The sequence below is a fragment of the Rattus norvegicus genome, chromosome 16 (assembly GCF_036323735.1).
Source record: "Rattus norvegicus strain BN/NHsdMcwi chromosome 16, GRCr8, whole genome shotgun sequence".
Lineage (NCBI taxonomy): Eukaryota > Metazoa > Chordata > Mammalia > Rodentia > Muridae > Rattus > Rattus norvegicus.
The window spans coordinates 8,335,437-8,362,217 of record NC_086034.1 but is presented as its reverse complement, the minus strand read 5'-3'; the positions used below and the strand labels follow the sequence as shown (position 1 = coordinate 8,362,217).

Here is a 26,781-nt window from a genome sequence, read left to right as displayed (position 1 = left end):
ACGCTTCTGCTGTTCACTGAGTGCTTAAGCTAGTTCTTCCAACTTGGATTAAAAGGAGTGTCTGCCTTCAATTAACCTTCAGAGTCATGCTTAATCACAAAGCTGATTCCATTACTTTTCCTGCTGCCTGCCCAAGACTCTGGAGCCATTCAGTTAACAACTATTCCTTGAGCACCTACTGTACACCAGACACTGTTTCTGGCTTGGAGGATGCAGCCCTTAGCCAGTGGTCCCATGGCTTTGCTCTGTCTTTGAGTTTATGAGTCAGTATGTGGGCATATTTGGTGACAGGGCAGAGAGATACTCCCCAGCAAAGGAACTGCAGCTAGTAGGTAATGACTTCCCAGTTGATGCTGGAGAGCTGGCTTGGTTGGCAAAGCACTTGCTTTGCGAGCGTGGGGTCCTGAGTTTGGATCCTTGGCACTCATGTAAAAGTTGGATGTGATGTCTATCTGTGACCCTAATGTTTGGGAGGGTGGTGGAGGCTAAATAGATGTCAGGAGATCACTAGCCAGTTAGTCTAGCTGAACTGTGATCTCCAGGTTCAGTGAGAGACCCTATTACCAGAAATAAGCCAGAGAGTGATAGAGCAAGACACCTATCATTAGTTCTAGCTTGCACTCATGTGTGCACACTTATGGATATACCACACACATACAGTGCACGCACACAATGCACACACGCCAGAAACACTCGTGTCAGCCTATGAGTCTTTGCATTCCTAGAATCAAAATACAAACTGGAAGATGCCTTAGTGGTGAGTGAGCCCAGCTCTTTCCCTTTTTTTCTCTTTGGAGGAGACCCAAGGGTGGCTCTCACACATTTGAACTCTTCAATCTCAACGTAGGATCGGAGTTTCGCCTCTTTCCCTAAGGCCCCCTAAAAGGCCCTGTGAGTTTTGTATGCCTCTTTCTGCTCAGTGTGAAACTGAGAATGGCAGTTTTCCTGGTGGGCTTGGATGAGGATAAAATGATTGACCGATGACCCCGAGATACCTGGGACACCATGGAGTCTATAAGCGAATTCTCGTCATCGTTATCACCACCATCAGATCGCTTTCACCCCCATGAGTAGGATGGCTACCATCATCATAGTTCTCACCACCCCAACATCAGCATCATCACCACCACCACCATCAGCATCACCCCCATCGCCTTCATCACTTCCATCCCTATTATCATTGAGTTAAACGATGTAAATGGTGGAGCACATTAAGAGTCCTGTCAAAGCCACTCAGTTCATGAGCACCAAAGACAATACTAAAAGGGAGGCAGTCTCTTCATTTCTAGTTCAGTATTGGCTCGTTTCAGCAGCCCGCAGCCAGCCAACCCCAGTGAGGCAGCTGATGCTGAGAACCTGCCCTGCTTAGATAGCTCTCTCTATGACTCTTAAGTGGCCAGAGATTTTACTCTCTCCATTGTCCTTCCTAGACAGGCTTCTGACCACACTGCCTCTCAGTTCCCTCTAACAGATCTAAACTCAGCATTTTAACGTCCGTGTTTGAGTGACCGTTCATCACAGCTAACCCTTGGACGTTTCCAGTTAGATTAGTTTTGACGAGATACTTTGAAGACAGGGGTGAATAGATGCATGTTTGAGATCACTCTGCCTATGGTAATGAAGCGAGATGGGCAAGCATGCACAGTAGTGAGTAGGACTACAAGGAGCGCTCACATCCCCATGCGTGGACGTTGTTCCCAGTTGCCCTAGAAGCTCTCCCGGCTTACAGAGCACTGTTAATGGACAGACCCATCCACTGTGCAACGATCTTGCAAGACTTTTACTGTATTCCTTCAAAATATAATCACAGTTCATGGACAGTGGCCAAGCGCTGCCTCACTCCCTTTCTGCGGCAACTTGTGAAACGACACTTGTCTTCTAGGCACGCTTCTTCCTCGTGGGCTGAGAGATGACTGCTTGTATATCTTGCCCCTCTAGGTTAAAGGAGCAGGTGTTTCTGAGCCTGGGGCCCGACTGGTTCCTGCTGCTCCTACAGGGTCACCTGCATCCCAGCACCACCACACTGGCGTTGAAGCTGCTGCTGTATTTTCTGTCAAGCCCTTCCCTCTGTGGGCGATTTAGAGATGGCCTGTCTGCAGGATGCTGGGTAGAGAGCTGCCTGGAGGGGGTGGACATTATGATGGGTGAGTGTGTGGCTGTCCCCAAGAAACCGTTACTCTTTCGTCCTGGGTGTGAGTGAAAGTCAAGCCCTACTCACACCCTGCCCACTTGGGATCTTGGTAACCCTGTCCTCCAGGTCTGCACCCAGAGCAGCCCTTGTCTCCTTAGATTCCCTTTGCTGAATCCCAGTGCCTCACGCTCATTAGCTTCTGTGGGCCACCTTCCAGCCCTCAACTCTCCTTGTCTGTTTACACACTGGGCCCCTTGTACATTGATTCTTCTTCTCCTTGGAAGCCTCTTCTAGTGGACGTAAATTCATCTTTCATGTCCCAGCTCAATGCTACTTTCCCTAGGACAAGAGGCAGGGGGCGGTGGTGGGGGAGAGCTGAATTGGGAGATTGAGCAACATCTCTCTGCTCCTATATGGCATCTCTCTAATGCCCATCACGATTCATAAGCACATGTTGATTTGTGTGAATAGCCTTATGTCTGCCCTTCCCACTATATTGTGTGCTTCCTGTGGGCCTGGAATCTGTACTTCTCTTTAAGTGTGCTAGATCCTCTGTCCAATGCAGGATTGCCTTGGTGCTTTCTGCATGGTTGGCATTTAGTATCTGTTTTTGATGAATGAATGAATAAATATAGGAATGAGTGAATGAATGGATAGATGAATGGGTAGATGGATCAATGAATGGATGAGCACGTTCAGAACTGGCCAGGAATGATCGCAGGGAACTTTCATGTGCTCTTGTATATGAAACACGTTTCGTCCAGTTTCTGTGGTATGGTCAGCATCTTGGCTTGGCATCAGTAACTCTTCTTACCTGGCTTTTGTGCCTTTTGTACCTAACAGACAACCTGAAGAACCACCCTGCAGTTCCTGACCAGAGCCCCTGCCTGCTTCCCGGGTTCCGGGTCTTGAATGACTTTCTGGGCTACCATGTTCTCATTCCGGAAGTCTACCTCATCGTGTCTGCCTTCTTCCTCCAGATGCCACTTACAGAGTTGACCGACGGGCCCAGAGTATGTTCAGGGTGCACCCCTGGGGAGGAGAGGCGCACTTTGCTTTCTAATTCCATATGATTATAGCTGTTCCCTAAGATTCTCTATCCCTCCGCTCCAACCAGAACCATGTCTGACCTGCTTCATTCCCTTACACCCTGTACCCCAGCTGGCTTCTAAATCCCTCCTATTAGCACTAATGACTTCCTTAACTCCTGCCCGCTCTTTTAGAATATCTGATGAGGTCAATCGAATCTATATCTTTCTGGTTAGTGATATCACAGCATGCTAAGGCTGGCTTCGCCCCAGTGCTGCACCTTAGGCCTCAGCACTACTCATCAAGGGTGATTCCCAATCCATTGTCACCAAGAGAGAATTTTCTTTAATTCCGAGTGTCTCTTTCCCTTTAGTTTCCCGATTCTCACTGACCCTTCCTTTGCAGACCACAGGCAGGTCCAACCACGTCCCTGAGACCAGGAGCTGCTCCTTAATTAATACTTTTGGCCTACCCCTGCCCCATTTCTCACTCTTATGAACTTCTTTGATAAATCTCCCCCCACAGAAGAGCCCACAGTCACCTCCCACCTGTCACTGTCCCCCCAACTCTTACACTTGCTTCAAGACTTCCTGGGCTTTTATGCCTACCAAGTCAGATGCAGATCCCAGCTAGCTTCAGGACTCCTTCAGTTTGATTACTTGACTAGCCTTTCTAGCTGGCTTCACCTTACCGGATCTTCCTACTGTAACTTCTGAGTTATGCCCACGAGAAGACAGCTGCTGTGTGCTGGCCTGTCATGTGTCTCATGTGCCCCTATTCCTTTCTCTCACCATCACCTGCTACTTCCTGCTCACAGCCCTAGATAATTTCCTCCACTGGGCCTCATTTTACCTCACATAGCATTGGCACCTGCAGGTGGCCACCTCTTCAAACACTGAGCAAATGGGAGACAGACCTGACCCTTGACTCATCTTCCCAGGTACCAGCAGAACTGGAAATAATTTCTTAGCGTTTAGTTGAGTTGTTTTTAATGGAGCTAGGATAGAAAAAAAGAAGCATGGCTAAAACATTCAGCCCACTGCATACTCTCATGTTTTATGGATTTGCCAAACATTCCGATAGACGCAAGTAGTATGTAGATCGCTTCAGCCCAAGGTTCTGACTATGCTGTGTTAAGTTCAGTGAGAGTTGGCGTTTTTATTTCTCACTGTGTGATGGGTAAACAAACATCTAAGAGTCTAAGACCTGTGAGAAACACTTTACATATTCCATTTTACTTGATATTTAAACAATCCCGTGGGAGTAGACAATGTGAGTTTCTGTTTCATAGAGAAGGAAATTGAACCACCAAGAGGCTCAATGGCGTGCCGAGTAGCAGCTCTGAGCTATTAAAAGGGCAGTGTCAGGCCTCCTGGTTCTACACACAACTCCTCTGCCCTTTCCCTGCACCTTGGAATCCTTCCTGTGTCCTTTAAATTCATTGTCCACACCCACCGAACTAGGTTGGGACACTGAATACCATTGAGATTAGAGCCCAGTGCCTTGTGCATGCCAGACAAACGCTGCTCCCCTGCTCTACCCAAAGAACTCCATGTGCTTCTAATGCATGTGGGGCTGGAAGGTTTCATAAGGGCCAATGACCCATTCGGTTTCTGTCCTCTTGTTTTTCCTACTGGAGAACCCTGGGAAATGTGAAACACCTTGAAAGCTAGCCTCTGTGGGCAGATCTCCTTATGGTTCTTCTTTTTCCATAAGGAGAGCTTGGATTTGATGATTCAGTGGCTTCTCCAGAAACATTACCAGCAAGAAGTCCTCCAGGCCGGGCTGTGCATAGAAGGCGCCCTGCTTCTCCTGGGGATGCTAAAAGCCATCATGAGCCAGGTGAGACCTGTTACCCATACAGTACACCAGAAGGTTCCAATGGGAAGGAGTTTGGAAGGGTCAGCTTGTTTCCTAGTAAAGTTCTCATATCCATCCATTCTCTGTTATATAGAAAAATGCCCATGACTATGTAATTTACAAGGAAGTGAGAGGCTTACGGTTCCGAAGGGTGGGAAGTCCAGGAGCATGGTTCCAGCATCTGCCTGGCATGGGTGAGAGCCTGCTGCTGTCTCATAGTGTGGTGAAGGGGACCCCACGATGACATTGAGCAGCTGTGCTACCTTGGGTCTCTATGTCCCTTCTTATAAGACACAAATGCCACCACGGGGGACCTGAAGGTTCCCAAGGAGATTTGTGCACTGTCACCATGAGACATCTACTTCCTACTTCTTTGGTTGTGTTGGTTTTTTGGTATTTGGTTTTCCTTTTGGTATTGGGGACATTTCCGAGGAGACAAAGATGGCTATCTTTTTAAGAGGTTCATCCACATCAGGACCGATGGCCTTGCCCAAGAGATACTTGTGAGGTAGATACCTGTCTCAGAAAAAATGGGTAGCCTGGTACAGAGCCATTTGGTGCAAGAGCTGCTTGATTTTGATGTCCAAGGCCCATGAGGAGTGGGCAGAAGGGATTAAGTTAAACATCGTGGCAGCCATAACAGGTGAAGGTATTTGGTCTGGGAACAGGTCAGCAGGGGTAAGAGGTTGAGAAAGTCAATTTCATTCTGCAGATCCAAGCCTAATGGGAGCCTTGCTTCCACAAGGAAATGCTGTTGTCTTCTCACGTGCAAAAAAATAGAAGCCCAAACCTAATCTCCTGACACCCCACCCCAGCTTCTGGTACAGCCACTGTGAGCTAAAGTGGGGATAACCAGCAGGCACTTTAGGAAACCATACCCTGTCCTTATAGACGATGTTGTCTCAAAAACAGTTTTTCTTTTATTTCCCCATTATTTTTGTGGACTTATATTTTCTATGTCAATAAAGTAGAAAAAAGTAAGACTCGTGTATATATGAGATCAGCATACCTGTAATAGACACATCTGGTGTTGCTTGGTTCATTCATTTTTACAAAGCATCTGCAGTGCACGTCTTTGCTCTCTAGCTTGGTGACCCCTTGGGTGCAAAGTCTGTGGTGTGCATTGGCATTTAAAGCACACCGCCTGCACTTTTGTCTGAAAGCACTTCTCAGAAACATTTTAGTAGACTTTAAATACACCCCCCCAGCCATGCACTCGCACCCACCGTCTGCTGGGCGCCTTAGCACTCGTAGACATGCTCAGCCCATTCTCAGAACCTCAGCAACATGGCAACACAGAAAACGGTCCCACAGATGAGTTCTTTACCGTTAGATCAAACCCACATTGTTTTAGCTTTTACCGGTCTCTCCTCGCCTGCATGCAGATGTAGCTGTGTTGCGAAGGCACAGACCCTGCTTTTTGATTTTACTTAAACAATCATTTACTTTAATAGGTGTATATGTGTGCATGTGCGTGCTGTGTCCTGGCCGTGTTAAGTGATCACGTGTCTGGGTCTTTCAATCAGTTTCACGTGATAAGACTCCATCAACAGGATTTTTTGCATTCTTGTAAAGATCTCCTTCAATTCTTGAATTCCTACTTTCAGTACACTTCCATGCTCTGTTAACAAATTTCTGTTTATTATGTTTATATGAACATTTATAAAGGCTATTGGGCTGGGATTGCTTTCCACTGTATTATCATGAGGTTTGATATTGGTATCGTGCTAGTTTTAAAATAAAACACAGGTCCTCCTTTATATTAAAAAGAACAGGGGTTGGGGATTTAGCTCAGTGGTAGAGCGCTTGCCTAGCAAGCGCAAGGCCCTGGGTTCGGTCCCCAGCTCCGGGAAAAAAAAAAAGAATGAAAAAAAAAAAGAATGTTAAATTTACTAATTCTTATATTATTTAAATGCAAGTTTCCTGGGCCCAGGTTTTCTCCATGAATCTTGACCTCAGAAAACAGAGAAGAACCTGAAATTCTGCAGTACCCTTTGGGCACTCAATGACTCAAGACTTTCTGTTTTTGTCCCAGGCTTGTACAGTTTCCAACACCATTGACAGGGCAACGCTAACACATGGGCCCCTGAGGGACATGACAGCTCCAAGTGACAGCAGGGGTCTTCTAACTCGTGTTCTGGGCGACAGTTTCCACCTTCTCACTTTCAGCTTTGAGATTCCTGCTTTCTTTCCCCCAGTTTTTCTATTTTTTTAAAGAACCTGAAGGCTGGTGGATTTATTTTAAGAATGCTATCTTGGATATATTGATGAGTATCCTGACTTATTTATGTCACTTTCTAAGACTGTAATACTTGGCATCTTTCAATTTTGTTATTTCCCAGAATTTCTATAGTTACATTTTTAAAGATCTCTTGGTTCATACTCTCAATGTCCCTGTGGCTGAGCGTCTATATGTACATATATGTGTGTGCATATGCATATGTAAATATATATTTATTTACATTCTTTATTTTAAAAAATATATTCATTCTACCAGAGGGCTAATATGCAATTAATTTTTGGGATATCTAAGATGTATATTTTCTGTTGACAGTATAAGAAGCCTGCTGTCTACCTAACCAATATGTTATCAATTAAAGCAAAAGATGACATGTAAGCTCATTTAAAACTTAAAATTGTAAAATATTCAGAGGACTCAATAATGGATCCAGTGAATGAACATACCTGTTATGAAGGTGCCAATTTCAGCAGATAAGATTCTACACATGGTAAACTTGTAGAGGGACGAGAGTGACAGTCTGGAATTTAATCATAAGGATAACTGTAATTTCTACCTACGAGTCCCTTGGAATAGGCTGAGTGTTGATTCTGTGTGTTGGTGTGGCTACGCAGGGAAAGAGCCTAAGATTCAGGCTGGTTAATTCGAAGTTCCAGGCATCTATTCAGAATAGCAAGACTTGAGGCTGGGGCACATGTCAACCTCTGAACGGGCAGCTGAGTATGTTTCTCAAGGGAACTGGGTGGAGGAGGCTCAGTCGTGTAGCCTGGATCAGAGGGGAAGAGAGCAGAGCGTGTGAGGAAACTCAAGCTCAGACATGGCACTAGGGATCAGCTCAGCTCAGCACAGCACACACAGCACACACAGCACAGCACAGCACAGCACAGCACAGCACAGCACAGCACAGCACAGCACAGCACAGCACAGCACAGCACAGCACAGCACACACAGCACATTACAGGCTCCTGGAGGCCCCAGTGTGAGTCAGGGTGGAGTCTCTAGTGGGGAAGTTGCTCTGGGCTGGGGAAGGCTGGGCTGAGTACTGACAGGCACACTCTTCCCTGAGCCCAGTATGCCAAGTCCACTAGCTCAGGGATGGTGTGAGGACACAGCACACTCTAACAGATCTCCCAGGCTCACTCTCCTTGACTTTCACACGCTGGGTAGTCTTTGGTGAACCTCTCTAGACCTCTGTGTTTCCAACTGCAAAACAGGTAAATGTAGAACCCATTCCCTAAGGTTTGGGGTGAGGGAAGGATTAGATGTGAAACTCTTAGAAATGTCTGCATCTGTTTGTGACCCACTCCTGCCATCGCCCAGCTGTCTCAGGTAATTGCCAGAAGCATGTTACATCAAATTTATGGAAGATATCCCCGTATATTCTAGCTCATTGATCTCTCTCTGATACCTTCCCTGTCCCTCTGTCATGCTGCGTGCTGGGCCCCATGCCATGTCTCACAGAGTGTGTCCTCAGCCCCGTGCAGGTTCAGGAGACGGTACCTGGGAGCAGACACTCCCCAGCAGTATTCTTCAGTTCCTCGGCCTGGTGCACCGCTCCTACCCTCAGGATCCAGCATGGAGGAGCCCTGACTTCCTCCAGACCATGGCTATCATCACTTTCTCCGTGGAAACCCAGAAGGTAGGACTGGCTTTGCTCTGAGGCCTCAGGGTGATCAGCAGTGAACACCAGCATCCTTCACGGGTGAAGGACCTCACACCTCCCTGCCTCTCAAAGTTAAAATGCCCGTTGAGCAACTTGACTGAACATGGAGTAAACAACACGGGTAATTTCCCTTTTCTTGGCTGAGGTGCAGCTCAAGGGCAGTGTCAGCTCCAGAGTCCACTTTCTGTTTGTTTGTTTATTTATTTAGTTGTTAGAAATATCAATAATGCAATATTTGATCATAGTTGATATTCAAACATATATTTGGTGGAATGTATACCACCCCCGTATTAGGAAACCAGAATCCCATGCCAGGGGCCTGTTGCCACCTGTGCCATGGACAGACACTAGATGGTACCCCTGTCTTTCCTTCCACCTTTTCTTCTCAGTAACTTTTCTGTCTTCAGGCCCCTGGAACTTGATCCTGCTCTTTTTCTGGGTAGTAGGTTTGTGAGGGCCAAGCTCAGAGCAGGATGAACCAAGAAGAGAGAGGATGCAGGGACTCACTTAGGTCTAGAAGAGGTCTTGAACCTTGATTGCTGGAAAGTTAGAAGACAGGCTTTGGAAAGAACTGTGAGTTTGAGTCAGAGAACCAGTCCCAGGGGTAGGGTCAGGTGGGTCAGGAGCACCGGGGAACTGAGTGAAAGCAGGAGGTGAGAAATGGGTAGAGGATCAAACACAGGAAGAAGAAATCCACACTTCCGTTCTCACCCTGGTGGATTAGGAAGCAGACACCCAGGGCAAGCTGTAATGTTTGTTTACAAGTTGTAACATTAGCTAGAAGGGCATATTAGAAGCAAGGCTTATGACCCCTGACTTTCAGGGTTGAGCATGTGCTAAAAAGCTAGTGGAGTGAGTGCAGGGCCCTGAACCAGCCCCTTCCAGAGATGTGTACTGAAGAAAATGCTCATCTCCTGAGCCCCTGGTGTACAGGAGCGAACCTGGTAACTTGTGGCGCTCAAAAGCCCCAGAGAAGACAGTACCAGGAAGAGAACAGAGCCTCAGAAAGAAAAATATCTCTCTGTGTCCCTGGGCTCAGGCCCATCTGGCCAGAGGGTGGCAAGACTGAGAAATGCTACCTTTCCAAGATTTAAAGTGGCACTCCTCCAAACCTGTCTCCCCGCCATTATGATCAGCTTAAAATAGACAGCTGACAAGGTCTGAAGAGAATGGTCAATGCTCTGTATCTATGAGCACTGTGCTTGGGAGTGTTTCCAGTTTCAGATGGAAACACTTTTAGACATTAAACATGTTTTTGTCTGTCCCCAACATGGGCAGATTTTTTTCATTATTATTCCATAAACAATACATTTTAATAGCATTGATGTAGCATTAAGCACTGCCACTCATGTGGAGATGAAAATATCAGGGCAGGGATATTTGGGCCGGATCTATGCAAATATGCTACCATTGTGTATAACAGAGTTGGACATCTGGAGAATTTGGTTATCTTCAGGGGTTCCTAGAATCAATATCCCATGGATGCTAAGGGACCAGCGTATTTAGTTTAAATAAAGAGATAGAATAGAAAGACTAGAAGATGCATGAAAATGAGAAAAAACAGTCACGCAATGGTTTGACCATCTGTATATACTCAAGAACTTGCTAGAAATGGGCAAAAGAGTCAGAAAGACCCGAAGAAGGCCCAGCTGGCTACAGCTGGGAGAGACCCAAATGCAAGCTGGGTCAGGTGACCTGGGCCAAGCAGAGAGGACAGTCCTTCAGGCTGCTCTTACCATCCCCAATGGGTCGGGAACCAGGCTCCCAAAATCTGTGGCCGGGCACTGTGACCCTGGTGCTACTTCAGCCTGTGTCTGAGCCACGTTTGGCACTTGCTGAATTGGGGCATTTTAGCCAAGTGCACTCTGGCCCGAGGTGCTTCCTCCACAGCCACCTGTCACTTCTGTGGGAGGGAAATAGAGGAGAAAGTCTGTCCTCCACGGTCATCTTTGGCAACCACACAGGCCCCATCTTAGGGCTTCTGCTCCAGTTTTGAAGTACCTTCTTCCTTCCTTGCCTCAACCAAGTCAGCCCTGCCAGGTCTTTGTTGAACAGACAATGGGACAGAACTCCTCTTGCAGGTGGCCAGTGGCCAAAAGCCTTCCACTTGCTGTGAATTTATATGGCATCTTTCCAGTCAAGGCCGCAAGGAGCTAATTAATGCAGTCACCGCCTCCCTAGGTGCCATTAAATTCATTTTATGGCTTAATTAAGAATGGCTGCATTAATTTTATGAATGAGCAAAGGGAGGTGCCAACAGATGAAGACACATGAAAAGTTCACGGGGCGGGAGTCAAGAGCCCCCGGCCATGTGTCCTTGGGCCTATCATTTGGCCTCTTGGCATCTCCACGTTGTCCTGGACTTTCTAGGGAATGAGCCCTGTCTGCTTTATTTATTTTTATTTTTTGCAAATCCCCAGTGAGAACCTAAGTGCCAGGTGGCTTTGGAGATCTGGGAGAGATTTCCAGCTCTACTTCAGTGTCCTCCTCATCCAAGGATGCTGTCTGTCAGCATTAGTAGTTCCGGGACAGGCAGAACACTGGGGACTTAGAGTTGAGTCCCAGAATCAGACTTTGACATGCCCAGTATGACTTTCTAGACCTCCCTGCTGGTCTCTGACTCTGTGGCTCTCCAAGTGCCTCTCAGACAGATATGGCCACCTTACACGTTTGACCCGGGCCAATCTCCTGGCTCTGCAGAACAGGTTTCCATGCAGGAATTGGGTGGCTTTGATGAGGATCTTGCCTACAGTGACAGGTGAGCAAAGGCTTCCAAGCAGAGTCAACTACACTGCCCTGTCACTTCTCCTAGGAGGCCACGTCTGAGTCCTCTAGAAACACCAGTCGTCCTGGGTCCTCTGCTGAAGCCAGCCATTCTGCTGAGGGGTTCCAAGCTTCTTTCAAGCCACATCCAGCTCAGAGGCAGCTGAGAGAGTTCATGCAAGTTCTCCTGAGGGAGCTGCTCTTTGGAGTGTCCAGCCCCAAGCAGTGGCTGCCCTTGGAGGTCCTTCTGGAGGTAGGTTAATAGGGGATGTTGGTAGACTGTGTGCAGTGGGAGGAGACTGGTCTTTAAGGGTAGCTCACCCCAGACCTAAGATACCAGCTACTATTGGGAGTTTGACTGTTAGGACTGCAGTGACTTGGTGTGGGGCCTGTGAACCCCAGCAGACCAAGGTGGACCAACAGATGAGTAGATGGGAGCTCCTTAGAATCAGAGCCTGAGGCAAGGATTTTGTGGTAGTGATTTGTAAGTAGGTGTTCAGGAGAAGGGGAAGAGAAGCAGACTTCTGAGGCAGAAGCTTGTTCATAGGTGGTCTTAGCTCTACTCTCTAAGGGCAGAGTGTCCTAGAGTCAATTTTTCAATGCAATAACTGCCAGGTGGCCATTGACTGTGGACTCCTCTGACTTGCTTCTTCACTCTGAGAGACAGCTTTATCTCCTGGGTGAGGTGGCTGGGTCATCAGGGGACAATGCCTCAGAGGAAGGCAGTCATGGCTGGTCAGCAGCCCATACTCACTAGTCAACCAAGGAGAATGTGGTCACTCAGGGGACACGGTGGCTCAATGGCTGGTGTCTCAGTCCTGGGCCATGTTTTCAGGCTTCTCCAGATGGTGCCACCAGCCAGCAGAAGCGAGACTTCCAATCCGAGGTCCTACTTTCCACCATGGACATATTCCACGTCCCAAGTGGGAGTGGCACGCCGACCCTAAGAGGTGAGTGAGCGTGTTCTGTGCTCTTCTCTGTTCCTAGCGTTGGGCAGCTCACTGGGACATCAGGATCCCCAGGTTGAGTGTTACCATTCCCTAGCACGTCCGCCTCTGTATCCATCTTCAGTGAGAGTCTGTTGACCTCTGTTGACACAGGTCGGGGCAGGGGAATGGTTGCTATTTTCCATGAGACCTGTCATAGTTGTGCTATTCTGAGGTAGAAACTCCTCCTGTCTTCTGGGTTCAGATCAGTCTCCTGTGACTTCGTCAGAAACCTGACTCAGGCTTCGGCAATGTGAGCTAATTAAGCCTAACACACTCTGAACCTTCTTGCCCATGCTAACGTCAGGCTCACTGCCCAGTAAGCATTTCTTGAACTAAAGGCCCTGGATAAAGATGAAGCATCCTGCAAGGCCACGTCCCACCAGTGTTTTCTGAGCTACACGAATCCCATTCGACACAGTTTGCCTCTAGGATTTTCCCCTGCCACACGGCTTGTGCCTTTCTCTTGATATCTGGCACAGAGAAGAGTAGGGAGCTGTATAGGAAGAATGCTGGCATGGCAACCCAGTGTTCACCTTGTCTCTGTCTCTGGATGGCAGTATGACTGGTTTGCTGACCTTGACTGTGCTTGGGACAGTCTTGGCTAACTCAGGATGGGTCTAGGAATCATCCGAGATCTCCACACACTGAGGTGAACACTCTGCCTGCTGTGTAAATGAGTCTGGCTATTTGCTTTACATCATGGCTCTCTCTGAAATTGTCCTAGTATGCCTTCTACTCTGCGATAACGGTCTATGGTCAAAAGCAACTTGGGAAGACAGGGTCTGTTTGGCTTATACATCCTGATGCAGTCCATTACTAAGGAGAGTCAGGCAGGAATGTGGAAAGAGAATATGGAGGGCAGATGCTTACTGGCTTGCTCCCCATGGATTTCTCAGTTTGCTTGCTTTCTTATACTACTCAGGACCATCTCCCCAAGGCTCCTGCTACTCTCAGGGGGTTGGGCACTCTCACATCAATCATTAATCAAGAAAATGGCTCATTGGCTTACAGGTCAATCTCATGGAGGCAATTCCACGATTGATGTTCTTTTGGTCCAAGATGACTCTAGCTTGTGTCAAGTTGTCTAAAAACTAGCATACACACCAGTCCAGCATGACAGCATGCCCTTGGGTCCCCTTCTCATTGGCCTTGAACATTCAACTCTCCTGTTTTCCTGTCAAAAAAAACCCCAAGAGGAAACACCCTCTTGGTTGACTTCTCATCCCCTGATTTATATCACTAGCTGACTTAATTTTGCTTTGAATAAACAACTGTTCTCTGTGTACCTACTAGAGATTCCATCTTCAGAACACTGGGGGGCATAGGTGACTAGGACATGGATACCACCAAGGATTTGTATGCTGTGGGGTGGAGAAACCCATTGGACACTAACTTCAGTCTGTTTCCTTACCTCACCCAGGCAGTAAGGAGCCTCAGTCAAATGCAGAAGCTGGTACTGTGCCTTCCCTTGCAAGCGTTTCCTACTTTACCCAGAAGCTCGTTGAGAAGCTGCACAGTGGGATGTTCTCAGCAAATCCAAAGCACATCCTCCTCTTCATCACAGAGCACATCATATCGGTAAGAAGCTGCATCACCAGGGTGGTAAGAAGCATCTTCTGGATGGACTGGGAGTCTTCTGAGCTCAGCTAGGTCTTCTTTCCTGGAGCTGAGATAGAATCCAAGATAGATAGGAGAAAAGGATGCTCTTTAAATGCCAGGCATGCTTGATCGTCACTGCATACTCCGAAGGTGGTCCCTCATTCCCAGTCCTTTCTCCTGTTTTCTGCAGCCCATGCCCATGCTCTTAACTGTAGTTTGAGAGGTGCAGATAGGATGGTGATGAAACCATGAACCCTAACTCTCAGCAGTCTATAAGCAAATGGAACTTCAGAGCAGAGAAATACAGCAGTAGCTGCTCTACTCCAAGGGAGCCCAACTAGCAAGCCATCTTGACAGAATAAGAAACTGCCCATTGTTGACCTGTGTCCTTCAGAGGGTGAACGGACTTATGGAGCAACCTGTGCTAAGACCCTATACTCTGGCCCTCTGCAACCTCCCTGAGTTTTTGATGAACTGAATAAAGTCTATTGATTTAACTCCTTTAGGGGACAAAGGAGAGAAAGGCAGAGTTCAGGTGTTCCAGATGGGCCTGACCTTTGCTGACCAGCTAAACACCTTGACCTCAGCCTGTTCTCCCTAGAGTAAGGTCATCTAATAGTCTACTTTATGATGTCATGCTACTTAACTGAAGTGATGTAGATGTAGACATAGATGTAGATATAGGTGTGTGCATGTGTGTGTCTGTGTGTCTGTGTGTATGTTTATTGGGACTATTCAATTAACATTGTTGTAATTATTAATGATACACCTGTTTTAAAACAGATATGAACAGCATATGCTCATATATTGAATGTCAGCCACCTCACCAGTGTTTCAGAAACCTGTGTTTGCTAAGTCCATGTTCCAAAATATGTCTGTGGTCAGCTCTTAGCTCCTCTGTCTTTATGAGTTTCTTCTTTAATTCTGCAAATTGCCTTTATCAACCCTCTCTTCAGTAGAGGCTCAAGAGTGCAGAAACCTGTTGACGGGTCAGCTTATACAACTTAAAAAATACATTCATTCACCATCCCATGCATTTTTTCAAAGTACTCCCAACTGTCCTTTCTTATTCCCTCCCCCTTCCTACTGAATGTCTCCCTCTTTCCAAGGTCTCCCTCCCCTCAGTTCATGTCCTTTTTGTGGCCTACTTCATTTCATTATAGTTTACTTGAGTGATGTCATGTACCATTGAGGAGTGGAGGAATGTGGCTCCTCCTCTCCCAGCAACCATTAGTTGTCTAGAGTTTCTCTGAGAGAGATGGGAGCATTCCAGACACCCTCGCCATCTCTGATGGAATGTCAGTGGGTCCTGCCTTGTACAGGTCACATGCTGGTGGCCACAGCTGCTTTAAATTCCAGATGTAACCTCCATATCATTACCAAAAGACATTCCACAGAACTTCCCCCCATCCTCAGTCCTTATTCTTTCTTTCCCTTCTTGTGTGCTGTTCTCTGAGCCTTTTTGGAGGAGGTGACAGGTACTGTTTAGGGCTGAGTCTCCTCATACTGACCAGTTGTGAGTCTCCCTGCATTAAGAGTTGCCTACTCTACACAGAAGCATCTATGACTGTGAAACTTCTTGGTAACATTGTTTACATGGTAAACTGTGTCAGTGTGTCAAATTGCAAACTGTTCATGAGTACGCGTCTCTTTTTGGTGGTACAGGTCATTGAGAACCCATCTTCCCAAAAGGACACTGTCATGAGTGCGTTATATAGCAGTTTGAATAAAGTCATCCTGCACTGCCTCTCCAAGCCCCAGCAGTCCCTGTCTGAGTGCCTTGGCCTCCTCAGCATCCTGGACTTCCTACAGGAACAGTGGGACATCATCTTTGCCACCTACAATTCCAATGTCAACTTCCTCCTGTGCCTCATGCATTGTCTTTTGCTGCTGAATGCCAGGAGGTAAGAACCGAAGCTTTCTTTGCTGTGTTGGTGGTCAGGACAGAAAAGCAAAGCACGGAGGAAAGGATATCTGGGGGAGGTCGATATAAATCAAAGGAGCTGGATAGCTGAACTTGTGTGGGGTGCTTGATAGTTAAGCCATCCCCAAGTCTGTGTGACCAAGCAACAAAAGGCATCAAAAACAATAATTTACCTCCTTTCCACAATTCTAAGATACTTAATTGATTTCAATTTTTTTGAGGCAGAAGATGCAAACATTAAGTGTACACATTGATTTCTTTTTCTATAGCCAGATTTCAGAAACATTAATATTTGATAAATGCAATCTCAGTGTGGGAAAGTGTTCATAATTCAATGTACCACACACCCTAGGAATAATTTTCTTTGGAGAGAACTGCACACAATCTGTATGGGATTCCGAACAGTATCACCAAGCATACTTACCTTAGGGACACTGACGAAGTGCTGTTGAATGAGCACCCCTTCCGGAAGTCCCATTTGAGCTTGTAGTTCTTGACTGTATTGTTTGTGTTCCACATCTCCCCCCATGTATAGAAGAGATTTACTCGTTCTTCTCAGATGCTTGGTGGTGTTGTATATAACTATTAAAAAAGGGTTTTCTTTTACCCCACTAGGTCGGACACTGCAGTGCCCTAAGGTATCTGCTAGATATCTTGGTAGAAACACACATCCCAACTCTGTGGCAGCCCACACAAGGTGGCCAAGTCTGTGGTGGCCCAGTGTCTCTGCCGCCACACACTCTCCCAAAGTCAAATCACCACAAGAAAGAACACACAACCTAATAACCTCTGGTCCAATCGATAAGATATCATTGTCCACCTAAACACACAAAGCGCTGTACACATCCATCCCTTAAGAACACTCATAACAACTTGTAAAGGTGCAGCGTGGAGTCTTAACATCAGCCTCCATGTTCTCTCTCGGCGGCTGCTCTGTTGCCTTCTCCTCCCTCCTTCCATTCCAGTCCCCTCCTCTTCCCTCACACCTTTCTCCCGCCCATCCTTCCTTCTTGTCCAATGACAGGCCTCGTTCTATCCTGTACCTGCCTTCACCTGCATAATGAAATCATCCCACAGCTTGGGGCCAAATGTCTTTCAAAGTTTGGATTTTTAAGAATTTTGTGAATATTTGTTTATCTATTTATTTATATCTGCATCTTTCTATATATTTCATTTTCCATACATATGTATATATATTTCATTTACATATGTGCATATGCATACATATATATATATACTATATATTTTAACTATTTTGAAGATGGTGCCCAGAAGTACACATCACATACATTCATTTCAAATATACCTTACATCAGAGACCTGACGACAATTTTGTACACATTTCATACATGTTTGTTTCCATGGGGAATGACATTGGTCAAGTGTAGAATTTTCCACTCGCAGTGTCATCTTGTTTCTAAAAAGCTTCAGATTCTTTTGAGATCCAGTTTGAGCTGGGAATGCTTGGCTGCTCTGAGCCTGTGGATGTGGCTTCCCAGTAAGAGAGCCGTGTCCACTGAAGGGAGAACAAGACAGCAGGGTATTACACATCCTTCTGTCTGTTAAGGCAGGGTTTAACTATGTAGGCTGAGCTACCTCACACTCAAAGCAATCCTCCTGCTCCAGCCTCTTGAGGGCTATGGTTAACACCACTCATGCCCACCTCTAACTCCTCTCTCTCCCCCTCTATATTTGAGTTTTGAGAAGTAGATTCATTTGGTCTCAAACTTGCTATGTAGCTGAGGTTGGCCTTGAACCCCTGATCTTGTTGCCTCTACCTCTAGGATCCTATGGTTATTCGAATGGACACTGTGCCTGATTCCAGCTTTCTCAATCATACTCATGCCAGTATAAATGATAAATTTAGTCATTTGAACAAAAGTACCTCTCTGCATCCTGTAGCTATTCTTATTGAACACCACTTATCACTAGGGTTGACTCAGCTTAACACCACCTAGGAAGCCAACCCTGTGCCTGTGCTGGCCTTCATCCCAGTCTCAGGGGGGTGAAGCAGCAAGGTGACAAGGCCAAGGCCAGTAGGAACTAACTAAAGGCCTTGGGAAGCCTCCGTCCCAGGTAGGCACTGGTCCTTCGTTTGTAAATTTGAAAAACACCGGTCTTCAGCATATGGTTAAGTCCGGAGGCTTTTCCTTGTCTCTTTATGTGAGAGCCCAGCCGAGGCCACCAGAGCGGCCTTTCACATATTGGGAACAGCGGCTTCCTCAGGCTCCTCTGTGGAACATTTTATTCTTTACGTTTCAACCATGTTCTTTCTTGAACATGGGCAGGTTTGTGTTTCTGTGTTTGCCGTTTTAGTATTATCTACCTATTAGATATTAGGTAGATTAAATATCTACCTTTTAGTTATTATCTATGCATTTTTTTTCCTGCCCAGGAGGCTGGGCCCTCTAGCAGAGGGCACATGCCACAGTGTAAGGTTACAGGGGAATCCAGTGTGTGAGCCATGTCCTCCCATTAGAACTGTAGGGCCCTGAGGAAATTCACATATGAAGCATGCGTTTAATAATTACTAGTGCTGTCAAGACGGTAGTAACAGAGTCCTTCAATGTATAAGACTCTGTGCAGGTTACCTGCCCTGGAAGCTAGCTCTGCCTATGGGATGACATCAAGGTCCAATGGAGTCAAGTGTCAGTGCTTTAGGAATTCCAGTTCTGATGAGGGACGAGACACTAAGAATCGAATCATTGGCTCTGCTGGAGGCACAAGAAGGATTTTATGGCTAGGACCACCTGTGATGAATTATAAGACACTGCTGTATGGAAATCCATCATTCAATATCAGCTACGGACATCATTATGTTGTACTTTAACTTGGCACACTTTTCCATGTTGACATATACTGAGTTGTATGTGTGACCTCTTAGAAAAAGAACCATGGCATCGTCCCGAGGAAAATTGAGTTTGGTGCGACATTTTTCTTCTTTCCTAGTTATCCGGAAGGATTTGGATTGGAGCCCAAGCCCAGAATTAATCCTTACCACCAAGTCTTCCTTTCTCCAAGTGAAGAAGTGAAAGATAAGAAGGAGGAGGGCCTCCCAAGTCTGGGCGATGGTACGTTCTGCCGGGTGTCCTGTGTGGGGGTCCGGTGGGCAGCAGCAGTTGCAGTGTAGGCCTCAGACAGAATGGCAAGGGATGGAGGAGGGGAGAGATGTGTGAATGGAGGATGAAGGCATGGATGAGAGGGTGGAGAGATGGGCGGGAGGATGGAGGTATAGAAGGTCAGATAGAGGGCTGGGTAAAAAGACAGAGAAACTTATCTCACTTTAGTCTCTTGGCTCCTCACTCTTAAGTTGAAACTGGCGTGCCAGTTCAAACCAGTACCTTGCTACCTCTTGGCTTTGTTCCCCACAATTGTCAATTGTCAGTTTATAGCACACACACACACACACACACACACACACACACACACACACACACACTTGCTACCTCTCAGCTTTGTTCCCCACCATTGTCAGTTTACACACTCACGCGCACACACACACACACACGCATGCTCCAGAGCATGCACGCACACTCATCCATGTGTTTAAGAACTGCATCCATGCTGTCTTGATTGAGAAGGCCCAAGCCTCTGCTACTGGATTTGAAGTCTGTACCACTTGCCTTGTGTCACCTTGTAATAACGAACCATCAGCATGAGCACATCTGGACTGTGGTCAGAGAGGCTCCTAAGCCTTTCCAGTTTCAGAAGCTTGTGGCTTTAAACTCTGTACTGATGCAGTGTCAGTTATAGCATGCATGGCTATACTCTGCAATTTGGTAGAGGTGGGAATAGCAAAACAGACCCCAGGCCTAGGGAGTAGCTCAGTCAGCAAAATACTTACTGAGTGAGCAGGGGGATGTGAGTTCTGATCTCTACTGCTCATGTAAAAAGCAGACTGTGGTGGCAAATACATGGAATCCGCACTGGGGAGGGAGGTGGACACAGGAGGATCCCAGGGACTTACTGGCCAACCAGTCTAGCCAAGCCAGTAAGCTGCTCCATCCGATTCAGCCAGAGTAAGGCAGAGAGTGATAAAGGCATTTAGGCTTCAGAAAACCCAGGGCACTGAGAAAGGCAGAGTCTGAGAAGCAGATCCAATGTTAGGAAAACGAAATGGTAACCTGGGCACACCATTGGGCTCCATTCTCCACAGAGACCAACATGTTTAAGAAGGTTCCTTAGAAGGTGCTTGGGTTAACCCTCTAGCTATTGTCTTGGTTTGGGTTTCCATAGCTGTGAGGAGACACCATGACCAAGTCAACTCTTATCAAGGCAAACATTTCACTGGGGCTGGCTTACAGTTTCAGAGGGGTAGTTCCTTATCATTGTGGCTGAAGGCATGGCAGGGTACGGGCAGACATGGTGCTGGGGAAGGAGCTGAGAGGTCTACATCTTGATCCCAAGGCAGCAGCAGCAGCACATTTTCCTTTGCAGGTAGCTAGGAAGGGGGCTCTCTTCACACTGGGTAGAGCTTGAGCATAGGACCTCAAAGCCCACACCCACAGTAATGCACTTCCTCCAACAAGGCCACAACTACTCCAACAAGGCCATATCTCCTAATAATAGCAATTCTCATGGGCCAAGCATATTCAAGCCACCACAGCTATTGAGGAGACACATAAGGGATGCCACTGGAATCAGACAGAATTGGGGATTGGAGAGAGATTCTTTTCTCTCTTGATCTTATTTGCTGGATTTGAGTATGGGAGGCAGCCAGGACTTAGCAAGAGGTAGTTAGACATGGGAAGTAGGAAAAAAGTCAACGTACATGGATGTTGGTAGCTTTGGCTCTACATACTGACTTCTGGGGTCCTTTTTGGGGGAGGCCACCCTCACTGTGCTGTGTACTCTCTTTCGTAGTCCAGCACAGCATCCAGAAGTCAGTGCGGGCGCTCTGGCAGCAGTTGGTGGCACAGAGGCGGCAGACCCTGGAGGATGCCTTCAAGATCGATCTGTCCGTGAAGGCTGGGGAAAGTGAAGTGAAGATCGAGGAGGTCACCCCACTCTGGGAGGAGACGATGCTTAGAGCCTGGCAGCATTACTTAGGTCTCTGTCCCCTCAAGTCAAGGGACAAAAACTGCTAGGTCTCATAAAGTAATATCTTCCAAGGTTCCACTCAGGGCCAGAGCCTTTTCTACCCAGGATTCCGCTCAAAGCTAGGACCTTTTCTGTTTCATACATTTGGTGGGTGTGGTTTACATCACTGAAATGTTTCTTATCTGTCCTCACAAAGAACGAATGCTGTATTTACCTGCTGGCGGGAGGGAAGGCTAAAAGAGGCAGCCAAGCAGATAGCTGGCAATAATCCCTTAGAGGGACTGACCGCTTGCCCAGGGTTGTGGCTCAGGCTTGAGAGGCTAGAGCACTAGGTCTGGCCCTGATGTTCACAGCTCAGCTTTGAAACTTTGCACCATGTCATACATGTGCTGTCTCTTCATGAAGTGAATGGCCATCCTTAAAATATTAGCATAAAAACCCCAATATTCTGCCTTCATAGTTATCAACTCAGCGATGAGATTTTAATTTTGCTTGGTGGGGAGGTCTTGAGGCTCAAAATTCATATGCTTCTTTGAAGTCTTTCAACGTCACAAAAGTTTACAGCACCTCAAGAGGTAGGTGTTAGCATGTCTATTGGTTTACTGTCCAGACATCCAGAGCTCTTAGCTAACTGGCTTTCCAAATTGTTCTGGAAGACATGGGTGTGTATGTCTGTCTTAGTTCATTCATGCTGCTTAAATAAGAAGCATAAGTTGGATAATTTGTGAATAACAGAAATTCAATTTCTTAGAGTTCTAAAAGCTAAGTCCAAGATCTGGGTACGTGAGATTGGTTGTCTAGTCTGGGATCTGTCCTCTTCTAAGCCAGGACTCACTGTACTGTCCTCTAAGGTGTGCTTGGATGTTGTGTCTTTGCCAGATAGAAGGGATAGAAGGACAGAGAGAGCCTGAGCCTGTTTCCTTCAGCCTCTGTATAAGGCATTAATCCATCCATGAGGATGAAGCCTCATGACTTTGCCACTTCCAGCATCACAGTGGGGGATATTTTGACATGAATTTTTGGAGGGAGCACGCTCAAGCTATAGCAACCCGTGTACATGTAGTCTGGAGCCACAGCATCAGATTGTGCCCCAGAGAGAAGTGACAGATGTAAAGGCGTGCAGAGCTAAGACTGACTCTGAAGTGCTAGCAGTCGGGTACTGAACACTTTAAAAGTCCCAGGTCCTTTAAGCATAATATGTTAGCCCACCCTCATGACACCCAGTGGGTCTGAATTCTCCCATATCCATTCCATCCTCTGAGAAACGGAGGGTTAGCCTCTCTGGGACATCATCATATGTTCTCACATCCCGCTGGACACCAACTAGACATGGAGCCAGGAGTTTGGGCCAAGTCTAGGGGCCCTGCAGGCCGCACACGTTTCTCAGTGGAAGGAACATCTGAGACGGCAGCGTAGGCCTGCAGCTTAAGCTGCTTCTCTGTGGCAGAAGGGACCCAGTGTCCAGGCCCTAGCGGGCCCTTCGCCAGACAAGCCCGCTGTGGAACCAGTGTGCGTCTTCTCCTTCCAGCTTCAGCTCTCATTTCCTCCCACAGCATCCGAGAAGAAGTCACTGGCCAGTCGCTCAAGTGTCACACACCACAGCAAAGCGACGTCCTGGAGTGGGAGCCTATCTTCGGCCATGAGACTGATGCCCGGGCGGCAGGCAAAGGATCCCGAGTGCAGAGCAGAGGTGAGCCTAGAACCCTTGACCTGGGAGCTGTCTCAGGGAACTCAAACCCCAGTCGCGTTGTCTCCTCTCTGCTGTCTGCTACTGGTAATCTCGTTCCACAATCTCTGAGGGTGTGCTCCTGGCTTCCCAGCTGGGGCTATGGAGAGAAGAGCCAGGTCTAAAGCTGGCTTTAACTGGAATTGGATCTGGGTTACTCTTAGGTACCAAGAGAAGGTATTCTTGGAACACCTACATTTTTAAAAAACGAGTTCATTTTGAAACAAGGAGAACATGTTTCAAATTTTAAAATGGGCTAGAATTCCCTACACTGGTCATCCTGTTGGAATGGGCAAGGAACCAGCCACAGACAAGGATACTAAAGAATGGGCATGGAAGGTTCTGGAAGGAGAGAGCAGAGGGCTCCCCATTTTACACTGCGTTGAGACTCAGCAGCCCTTAGACCCCACATCCATTACTCATCTCCACGAGCCGCCTTTGTCGTTACCAGAAGGCATGGTTCTCAGGTACATATGTACACTGTGATGTCATAAGATAAGAGCATCAACTATTTGCCCTGGGGTCTGTTTAATTATTTTTAAAAATTAATTTTGATTATTACAGCTGATTACACCTCAGTGAGCAATGTAATTGATATTTTCTAATGTATCCCAAGGAACATTTTGTATAACACGCTTTTTGTTGTTGAAGGTTAAAGACGCCGTTATTGGTTTTTCCCTAAATATGCCCACATCATTAGTCCCTCCAGTGAGGAGGTCGCCATCTGGAAAAAGCAGCATGGAGACATTATTCAGGCACGAGTGCATGAAATTGGTGTTTTCGCATCTTCTGTCTCTCTTCTGGAAAGAAGAGGCTTGTAATTAAAGGAGTTGGTACTGAAGGAGGCATTATTCATCCAGTGTTATTCCTTATCATGTCAGCGCTGACAGTTCTATAGCACTGATAAATTGTTCCTGGGAGTGAGGCATATGAGGTAGGATTCGTCGTTGCTCGCACCTCTCTACCTCTTCAGGAGAGTATGGACTCGTCCTGACACGAAAGCTGAGCTTTGAGTCAAGGCCAATTTCATAGACGTCACTTACTTTGATAGATGCGGTTTCTTCCCCTAGCCCCGCCCCCGCCCCCCCCCCCCGCCCCATCGCAGTTCCTTCTGGGATCGAATTGTGATGTTGTCTCTGACATGGTGAAGGCCTTGAGAGTCTGATAGAGGCTGGGGACTTGGCCTCTCCTTAGACCTCCGAAAGCCAGCTCAGGGTATTCTGGAAGCCATTTAACTACTGTCTGCTTGGAGAATCCTGGGTGATACTCTCGCCAGCCATTTTTCTCCTTAGCAGGGATAATGCTTTTCTGCCCACTCAATTTCAGTTGTTCTTGTTACAGAACAAGCTGGGAAGTTGCCTTTCTGCCTGGTATAAAAACAGCTTGTTTGGGTTGATGGTTTCCAAGGGTTCAGCCCATGGTGGCTTGGTCTGTGTGCTTAGACAGAACACCATGGCATGCAAGAATGTGTGGTAGAGAAGAGCTATTCAGCTAGGCCTCACCTCCTAAGGTTCCTAAAACTTCCTGAAGTAACATCGCTGCCACTAGCTGATGATCAAGTGCTTGACAGAATAAGCCCATGGGGAACAATTCGTATTGTTCCATAGCAGTAATCAAACGCCGCCCTATTTGGGTAGAAACACTGTCATGACATAGAGTGTTCATTGATGTCATGGGAAGTCAGGTGAGGAAAATGCTCTGTATTATCTCCTCAGTTCTTCTAGAGACCTGAAGTTATTCCAAAATGCAAAGCACATTACCATCTACTGACACACGTGGAAAGGAAAGAATTGGCCAAGGGAAGAGGGGTCTAGATAATGGGAAGCACTGGGGAGGGAGTGGAGGAAGAGAGATTACTTGAGGCTGGAGGCAAGAAAGGGAGAGGCTTGGAGGGCAGTGTAGGGAAGAAACACCAGGCAGGAAAGGCCCAAGGTCTAGAAAGGGCAAGACAGGAGCCAGCGCCAGATAAGGAGCAAATGACATGCTGGGTGTGTTTATAAGTGTGAAGTTGAATGGGGGCTATGTGGTAGGGCCTTGCTCAGGTACTGGCTAGGTTAAGAGGGATGGTCCTGAGGCAAGAGGGTGCCCAAAGGGTATCCTATCATTTAAATGGAGAAGGAGACAGCATCCTAATCCTAATGCTACAGTGGTAGGAGTATTCAACATCAAAGAACACAGGAAAATTCTGCTACCGAAGGCTGGGACAGATGAAGACAGGAGCCCACCAAGGCCAGAGGAAATGAGTGAGAAAAGAGAAGGCCTGGGATGTGGGAGGAGTGAGAGCAGTGTAGAGAATCTGTTGACAATGAGGAAGATGAGAGTCAGAGGGCATGGGTGTCTTTAAAGAGGCAGGAGGTCACCTGAATGTATAATCCACTAATCCATATCTTATTATAGAGAGTGAGTGTGAGCTGGGTTTCTCCCCATTTGTCTGTGGGAAACCACACATGTGCTCCCCATCTGCGCATAGCTATCTGTGTAAGCACCCACCAGCCCCATCTGAGGAGGGAGACCCTGTACTAGTCTCCCATCAACGCCTAAGGCCATTTGTAGGAGCAGGGCACTCGACATTCCCATTGAGACACAGATGCTCCCCCTTCTAATTGCTCTTTTCCATACCGTAGCAGAATGCTGACATGGACCTGTGGAGGGACAGAAGAGCTGGGCAAAGTTTTCGCTGGAGTTGCTAAAACACCAAAGCTAAGCTTTCGTGGGGTTTGCCAAAACCAGAAGAGCATTTAATTTTGTTTCAAGTGCTTCCAGGGTCCTTTAAAGATTATCCTTGACCACATGCGCCGATTGTATCAGCATCCCCGTAAGCCCCATCAGTGGGCATACTTGGGGACCTTGGATAATCTGCCACTCAGAGCCCATCATCCTTCAGCTCCATCCCTGATCATATACCATAGGCTGCCTCCCATGGAGCAGCCTTACCCATGGCCAAGGACCACACCAGAAAATCAGTAGCAGCTCTGTTGACGGACACTCTTGCTAATGTCCTTGGCGAAGGAAGTGACACTTATGACCGTCTACGCTAAACAGTTTACTCCTCACCTCTTTGTGGAAATTTTTAAACATACACAGAAGCAAAGGGAGCAATAGCAATGAGTCTCTGTTATCAATCATTCCTTTAAGGATTTCCTCCTCCACCGTTTCTCTTCCCTGCCACCCCAACCTTCACCTACATCTTTAAGTGTTTGTGTATACTTTTATTTTCCTTAAAGAAATCGTAAAGCTAAAAGTAACTGTGGAAGAGAGAGCGAGTATACAGAACTGGAGGGTTGTGAGGGAGTAGCTTGTGGGCACCTTGCTGTCATATCTTGGCTCCTGCCCTCGGAATGAGGGGCTGAGCTTGAAGGAGCAATGCAGTCTGCTGGTGACACCCCCTCCATCTTTTAGTTTAGTGCCTCTTGGTACCGAGAGAATGTACTCATGGGTAAGCCACAGACCTTATTCCCTAAGATATAAAGCTTATGCTCATGAGAGGCCAAGGGTTAGACTAGACTTTTCAAAAATAGCTAGAGCGGGCTTTGAGACAAAGTGGAGGCATGCAAACACAGAGGGAGTTAGAGCTGGGGAAGAAAAAGGCAATTACCCAAGCAAGCCGGAGCTCTCAGATGCTCTGTCGTCAAGAGCTGGAGTCAGAGACGTTGAAGAGCTTAATGAAACATTTAGAGAATCTGAAGACCACAGGGTTATCACAGTGAATATTACTACATAAATATATAGCAAACACGGTGTAATATTTGTGGGCAAGGAAGGACTTCTACACGAACATGACTTTAAAGGATATTTTTGAAGCATGTAGCCTAGAGGTG

At 47.0% G+C, this 26,781-nt stretch overlaps 1 protein-coding gene across 6 annotated transcripts in view; it reads left to right on the top strand.

The window, feature by feature from the left end:
• Wdfy4 (WDFY family member 4) overlaps positions 1-26,781 on the top strand; it is a 228,631-nt gene that overhangs the window by 94,560 nt on the left and 107,290 nt on the right. For 4 of the 6 annotated variants that reach the window (XM_039095075.1, XM_006252762.4, NM_001427658.1 and 1 more), the window contains exons 29-39: positions 1,939-2,144; positions 2,975-3,144; positions 4,877-5,002; positions 8,734-8,898; positions 11,735-11,938; positions 12,521-12,635; positions 14,095-14,252; positions 15,939-16,177; positions 19,147-19,268; positions 21,061-21,246; positions 22,791-22,927. In XM_039095075.1, coding sequence (XP_038951003.1) covers positions 1,939-2,144; positions 2,975-3,144; positions 4,877-5,002; positions 8,734-8,898; positions 11,735-11,938; positions 12,521-12,635; positions 14,095-14,252; positions 15,939-16,177; positions 19,147-19,268; positions 21,061-21,246; positions 22,791-22,927 — 1,828 coding nt within the window. The remainder of the gene's footprint in view (positions 1-1,938; positions 2,145-2,974; positions 3,145-4,876; positions 5,003-8,733; positions 8,899-11,734; positions 11,939-12,520; positions 12,636-14,094; positions 14,253-15,938; positions 16,178-19,146; positions 19,269-21,060; positions 21,247-22,790; positions 22,928-26,781) is intronic. The other 2 variants (XM_039095074.1, XM_039095077.1) reach the window with 2 other exon arrangements.